The sequence below is a fragment of the Varroa jacobsoni genome, unplaced genomic scaffold, assembly GCF_002532875.2.
Source record: "Varroa jacobsoni isolate VJ856 unplaced genomic scaffold, vjacob_1.0 scaffold_384, whole genome shotgun sequence".
NCBI lineage: Eukaryota > Metazoa > Arthropoda > Arachnida > Mesostigmata > Varroidae > Varroa > Varroa jacobsoni.
This window is the reverse complement of record NW_019213286.1, coordinates 75,268-82,568: the sequence shown is the minus strand read 5'-3', so window position 1 is coordinate 82,568 and position 7,301 is coordinate 75,268. Positions and strand designations below refer to the sequence as shown.

General features: G+C 38.5%; 1 protein-coding gene across 2 annotated transcripts; it reads left to right on the top strand.

Moving 5' to 3' along the window:
• The first annotated feature begins 429 nt into the window (after positions 1-429).
• On the top strand, positions 430-7,032 carry Nct (Nicastrin). Of its 2 annotated transcripts, XM_022832301.1 has the most exons (5): positions 430-1,501; positions 1,601-1,813; positions 2,354-2,613; positions 3,070-3,270; positions 4,675-7,032. In XM_022832301.1, exons 1-5 carry the CDS (start codon positions 646-648, stop codon positions 5,059-5,061), a joined length of 1,917 nt encoding a protein of 638 aa, XP_022688036.1. In that variant the 5' UTR covers positions 430-645; the 3' UTR covers positions 5,062-7,032. The 2 variants fall into 2 exon arrangements, with proteins under 2 accessions (XP_022688036.1, XP_022688035.1); XM_022832300.1 differs by having other exon boundaries at positions 430-1,813.
• The last annotated feature ends 269 nt before the right edge of the window (positions 7,033-7,301 follow it).

Genomic DNA, 7,301 nt, shown 5'->3' with positions numbered 1-7,301 from the left:
GGTGTTAGTTGCACTTCGAGAGAAGAGGGTGTCGGGGTGTCAAGATAGCAATGTGTACGCACAGGCTGACGGAATTAGTTGACGTTCCAGTACTGTGGCCCCTCACATAGGGCTGAGTCGTCTCGCATTCAGAAGCGTTTAGTTTTAGCAATCTTTACCAAATGCCGATGACTGAAGCATACCCGTTAGACTTGAAATGTTGTTTGTGTGAGTGAGATGCAAATGCTAAAATTTACCATATCTTACCTTGACTAAATCTATGAACGCCTCCGGGCGGATACGACCAGTCACCGCGTCCCAACAGTCGTTTGATGGCCATTGGTTTTTCTCTTTCAGTCTCGAAGAAGCAACAGCTATTAAGAGCAACCTTTTTGTAACGGACGGTCTCGTGTCGATGAAGCCGCTGTCAAGTTGGTGACTCATAATAGGACTCTAAAAAAAAAAAAGGAATTGTCGCTATTTTAGTTGTGTTTGTTATCAGGGAAATCATCAAACCTGGTTGACACTGTTCTAGCGAATAGGTCAATATTCGTACCGGAAAAAACTTCGACGAGGCTCTGGGGAATCCACAGTAAAAGGTCTGTGATGAGCAGTTAGTGTGACGCAAATTAAAATTAGAGAGTATTTTGACAGTAATATAATAACATGTGGTCCGCTATTTGTGCGACGGCTGGGTTTTTCTTGCTGGCGGCGAGGACACCTTTGAGTGTGTCTGCCAACTCCGGCGTTCCGGTACAGGAGCAGTGGGACATAGACCACTTTTGCTTTCGCCGCTTAAACAAAACGCATCAAGTTGGTTGCTCGTCATCGATATCCGGTAACGTCGGGGTGATTCACCTTATCGAAAGTAATGCTGATGCCAAATACGTAATAGGCAATGGGCCTTCCAATATGTACGTGCCGGTAATAGCAGATACCGATCTGTCGGTACAACTGCTCGATAAGTTTATTGAATCGAAACGCGTTGCTGGAGTGATCATATTTCGGAACGGTAGCGCACCGACGAGTTTTTCACCAGACGACACCTGCCCTAATCGCTACTCAAACTACCATACTGACCAGCAAAGTTGCCAATGGAATAAACATCCGGATAATAAGATGACTAGTGCATTTTTCCGTGACTATCCCTTCCCAATGTTCTATGTCAAGAACGGTACGATTATTGGCAAACTTCGAGATTGTTTTAACAAGTTCAACCGTCAGGTCAGTAACTACACGACCTTCGAAAAGCGAAAATGCGCTGTTAAACTCTATTCGCCGATGAATGCGGCCGTCGACACGGTGACTTGTCTACGACGATCCCGACTGTCTGTCGTCATAACGGCTCCAAAAGGCTTTTGCGATCCTCTTGGAGACAACAATGTTGTGACAATCGTGCCCGCTAATCGTTCTCCAGAGGAAAAGGGTTCCTTTGCCAATAAGACGATGATCTTGGTTGCCCGAATGGATACGTTCTCTATGTTCGATAATTTTGCTCCAGGTGCCGATACAGCTGTCACTGGTATTGTATCAATAATAGCTGCGGCCGATGCCATCTCAAAAATGTCTTCAAAAGTACCTCTCAAATATAATATACTTTTTGCTCTTTTCAACGGCGAAGCTTTTGACTATATAGGATCGTCGCGTTTTGTTTATGACCTCATCAAAGGAAAGGCGCCATATAATATGACTGACAAAAATATCTTGTCTCTGATCGAATTTAATCAACTTATTCCTGAGAACAAGGATAAGCCGGAGTGGTTCGCTTATGTGGATAATCAGCAATATCAGGATAACAATGCAACAAAAGAAACGCTTGATAAAATTATGGGCGGTAAGCATATTTCTAGAGTACAGATATTCTTAATCTGAACTGCTCAGTATACATGGATATAAGAACCTTGTCTCGTTTACATACACATTCGTGTTCCTACCTGTTCCTTTATTTAGTTAGTATGCTTTATTCGAGGTTCGGTTGAAAATAGACTCTTAACTAGTGTTTAAAATACAGTAACTACGTCAAATGTGTGTGTGTACCGACTATTTATAGTCTTTGCTACATTAGTAATAAACTTCGAATTTCGATAGGCCGCTTTTATTAGTATTATAAAACGGTCCGGCTCCGTGTGGTCAAATCAACTTTACAGCCACGGAACTCACAATTTGACAACAATAATATCTAGTGATCCAGGGCACTGTCTCACAAAAACAGTAATATGTTGCCAGATTTGTTCAAACAATTTTAGAACAGTGAACAAAATTATATTTATTAAGACATATTGGGCATGTTGACTACATATATATATATATACATATATATATATAGAATTATTATAATGTTTTATTTCCCCTTATCTCTCTCGGTGTGTTATAGGACTCAAAATTAACAATGTAACAAAGGGAGCCCTTCCACCAGCGTCTGCGCATAGCTTTTTACGGCTTCTGAGCTCTTCACCCAGCGTGGTGATCACGAATCATAGAGACCGCTATGTCAATAAGTACTATAACTCCTTCTTTGACGACGATCCTCATCGCGTTCAAAATCTAACTGAACTTGCCAAAAACCTCCGTGTCATTGTTGAGAAAGCTTCAAATACGATATTTCGCCTTGCCGGATCCAACAATGACGAATCGGTAAGAGTATATGCAATGCATGTACTTACAGGGGGCTGTCAACCTTGCTATACGAAGTGTACATGCTATGCTATCGCTGTGATGAAAATTCAATATATATATATATGCAATAGAAAAACTTAAATAACAGGAACGAACTATATGTTATATATATATATATATACAAAATAATACGTGTTGCGATATACAATTCGTAGTCCGACGCGTAGCCTTGTTTATTTCTATGTAAGATAAAATTTCCTAAATGCCAAATAGGAGACAATAAAATAACATTAAGTGCGGACACAGATTTCTGTTTATATATATATATATATATATATATATATATATATCACGAACTGTTTGCATTCTGTCTAAAGAACAAAAATACTGATAAGCAAATTACTATGGCTATGGTTGTTTTCAGTTAGAAAAATAATGTCAACTAACTTCTAGCACTGGCGCTGTTTCTTGTAGGTTAAGGTAAACCAAACACTAATTGAGGATCTGCTTGAGTGCTTCCTCGTTAACGCGTCATGCTCGCTGTTTCGCAGTGTCGTTAATGAACAATCCAAGGTTCTCTTACGCAAGGAGCCACTTCAGTTATATGTTGGCGTTGGCGGAGTACATATACAGACACAAATAGCCTATCTTGTATTGGCTTCAGTTTCCGGAGAGGTAAGGAAATTTTTTCGCTTATAGCTTTTCAGGTGACATTTAGGTTAATTTGTCGATTTGAGGTGACACAAATTCAAACGATTGACTTTAATGTAGTATTGATTAAAAGATGTCACTGGTTGATGTCAGATGCTTGATCCCGACAGCAAAATGTGTAGAGTTTTAACTTAAGGCCTGAATAACATAAAATCAACATTTCAAGATAGGCGGCCTTTTTAATCTGTAAACACTATCTTTCTTCGAAAGTTGCCTCTGCGATTTTTACATGGTGACAGAGCTTTTTTTTGTGGAACCGAAGCTTTATATTGTTCACTTCGCTAGAATAATGCTGTGGTTGGCCTTTCATATTGTGGGGCAAAACAGGACACATACCCGAACTGAGCATGAAATTTAATCAACAAAATGAACATTTTATGGTCGAAAACAATGCCATGGTTAACTTATTTTTGCTACAGCAAAATTATCTCGTAGGTAAAGTGAAACGAAAAGACCGAACAGATGTTATATGAAGACCATAGCACTAAAAACGATCGAGGTTATAAATATTCTATATTTTTCATTTTACCTATTTAACTGTTAATATTTAAGAGCATTAATTAGTCAGTTCATAACATGTGGTCACAGTTCGGAGAAGATTATGTTCTTTCGCATCGGTTCCGCTTCGCTGCGGTAAATACCACTCTAGTTCATATTAGTACTATGAACCTCTATTAGTGTCAATCTTTTTGATCATATCTGTCAAAAAAAAGCAACTTCAAGCATTGCAAAATGAGTACTTACGCCCCATTGCTGAAATCATTCAAACCTCTTCGATATCCTCTTGCAACAGTTTTCATTTATTGATGCCTTTTAGCTCATTAGCTCATCATCAGTTAGTTCATCGTCACTCCTTTTTTCGCTCCGTCCGCAAGGTGGGCCATTGGCAAACAATTTATTCGGATGCCACCCCCACTGTTACTCCATTACTAGTTGTTTCATCAAAATCTATGAAATCTTTTCAGCGTAGAACGTCTTTTAGGCTGCATCAAGAGATAGCTTGATCCACTTGAGGGTTCAGTACCTAAAAATTATCAAATGGTAATTCTACTATTTTTCTTTTAGACAGATCAGCTTCTCCGAATACGCTGTCCTAGTCTCGCCTGTTTTGTACGTGCCTGCACATATAACCAAGTATAGCGAATTAATGTGAAGTGTCTTTCCGGTGCGAATGAAGCACCTCTATTTATTGATGTAGCAACGTATGCTAGTAAAGTACATTTTTAGATTAACTGAATTTTATCTTGTGGGTGTACCATTCGTGTTTATGCACTAAATTCTTGAATCCTATGTCGCCCTATAAGTGACACCGTAAATTCCCTTAGCGCCGTTTGGTATCTAACGTGTGCTGTCTGCTTATATTTTCAGGTTGTCGAGAACATCACAGACATGAAGTCATGCAAACTCAAGAAGGACGGTTCTGAGTGGTCGTTTGAGTGGATGTTCGGCCCGGCGCCGACTAAGGAACAGCCAGGAATATGTGTACGCCATAGGGTCTTATTGCAAGCCGCAGTAAGCCCCTACTTCGAGAACCCTGACAACGACGATGAAAACGATTATGCGAAATATTCCACTTGGACTGAATCGGTGTGGTCGGCTTCTCGTTTAGAGTTGTTCGTGCAGGCTTCGAGACGTTGTGAACTTGTGGCGATACTGAGCGGAATAGTAATACTCGTCGTTAGCAGCGTCCTCACATTTCTCGTCTACCGCCAAGCGGATGTTATCTTTGAGCAGGCATCACCTGTCGCGTGCTAATGGACATCGAATGATTGACTACGAACCTGCAATGAAAACAAGCTCAAGCATGAAACACCTCCACCGAATCTGTTTGTTCCTATACTTCTGAATTTTTCAAATCTGTGAAAGAGTATTAATTGGAATGAGAATTTACATTTCTTCTCTCGTTATCTCGACGACTGTTGAAGAGCGATTTTGTCATTTATATGGCAGTAGTTTATCGCGCAAGCGTGCCTAAAATACTAATTTGCGTGCTTCGAATTCTTACAATGCGAACATTCTAAGATATCGCCGAAAAATGAAAGCATTAGGGTTATCGTTTGCGGCGAATAGAATACATGGCGCCCAATAGATTTATCGATAGTTGGTGGAGTGCGTGCTGTTATGGGCGCCAGCAACCTGCACTTTATGATGTAAATGCTAATGTAAGAACTGTATATATGAACCATGAATATATAGACAACAAAAAATAAGACGAAAATTATTTGTAGCAAATCTCCCGCTGTATTACAACTGACGCTGGTGGCGGTTGAGATAATGATAGCGTAAGGATTTGTATATTTTTTCATAGAGGAGTAGGAAGAGAATTCGGGAACGCGGTAAAGGGAGGAAAGCAAACGAAGCTACGTTAAACAGTGTTACTTGTTGCCGATCTATGTAAAGGCAATGTATGACATCAAACAAGTAAATATAAGTCTATTGAAGAAATTGAGTCACAAACACATAAGCATGTGATAGTTTTCATTTCTTCCCTAGATAATATTATGCAAGAGACCTACTTCTGATACAAACGACAACAAAATGTATGAACAGGGTGTCCGAAAATAAGAGCGGGTGTTATTCAATGATTTGTTAAAAACAGAAAAGGAAAAGCGAGCAGAATTGAGTGGTCATCGACTCCAAGAGTTAAAAATTGCCTACGAGTGGGCTAAATGCCAGCAAACTTGTATGAGACAGCAAGTCTAACGTGTGATTGAAATGGGTTGCAACTGTTCCTTCCTATATGAGATGCTTTAAGCAAAGAATGTTAATAAACTTCAGTAATTAATTTGGTTCAAAACGTGCTCCACTTTTTAGTTTATAAATTAGCTATCCAGATGTCACTGTGAGCTGTAATAAAAGAGGAATAAAGGTTCTCGGATATCGGCGTGTGGTGCCCAACAGAAGTCTGCCAATATACGATTATTGAAATAGACATTAGGTTATCAAAACATACCAAAACGACTTTTATCAAACTGTTTATTTTGAATTGAACTTGGATAAAAAAAAATGTGCATACGCTCCTATTTAAAGAGATACCTTTATTTCACCAGGATCACTGCTTAAAGTCTCGCCAACGACACACATATTACAGAGTTTGTTTGAATAAGAGTCTTTAAGGCGACAACGTTGTGTAATTTCCTAACTAAATAATGCTCTAAATAAAACCAAAACTGTTAACAGTAGGTATAGTGTATATGATGAAATTGACGATCAATAAATGGTAACTGATGTAATTTCCAATGGGCAACTCCGGCGTGGAGGGTTGATGAAAGACAGTATTAGGATTAAGAAGCTATTTCTTATTTTGAACGTTTGTCAAAAAACGTGGTTGGCTGTTTAATGTTTCGAAACTAAATCTTATTTAAATTTTTCCCCGAACTTAACCTTATTAGTAGATAAACCAAATAGAACACAAATGTGACATGTTTTAAAATGATATTTGCAAAATAATGAAAATTCTAATTTTTTTTCAGATTCCTTTCTATAATCTTAGTTACAATTCATTTGGAAAAACATTTGGTGCGCATCGTGAAATAGTTTAGCTAAAAGAAAATATGTCTGTAACTACAGGTGTGTCCGAAAATGAACAGAGCGATTGAAGGTTTTTGGTAACTGGACATGAAAATACACGCAAATTTAGTAAGATTATAGCTGTTTGTGACGATTATTAGACTATCTTTGTAGTAGTGGTCGCTAACTGAAGTAAACGTATTTTTGATACAGTAACTTATGTGAAATCATTTCTGCTAATATAATGTTATAGCTTGTCTCATATTGTCTTTGATGTCGGCTGTATGTACTTCTTTATTTTTTTCACCTGTACACATATTCCATTAGAAGAGAACCTTTTATCGATTTTGGGTCTGTTGAAGATCAATCAATTATACATTCATCTGATTGAATCCAGAACGGTTTTTTTCGTTGCATCGATGATCAACATTATCGATATCGACGTACGCAAAATAATATTTCATGCAAAAGCTTGGTCGCGGTTA

Excerpts from the sequence above, each read along its gene's own strand:
- Nct (XM_022832300.1), top strand. The coding sequence starts at position 646 with ATGTGGTCCGCTATTTGTGCGACGGCTGGGTTTTTCTTGCTGGCGGCG. Across the intron at positions 1,814-2,353 it reads GCTTGATAAAATTATGGGCG|GACTCAAAATTAACAATGTA; the intron begins GTAAGCATATTT and ends GGTGTGTTATAG. Across the intron at positions 2,614-3,069 it reads GATCCAACAATGACGAATCG|GTTAAGGTAAACCAAACACT; the intron begins GTAAGAGTATAT and ends TGTTTCTTGTAG.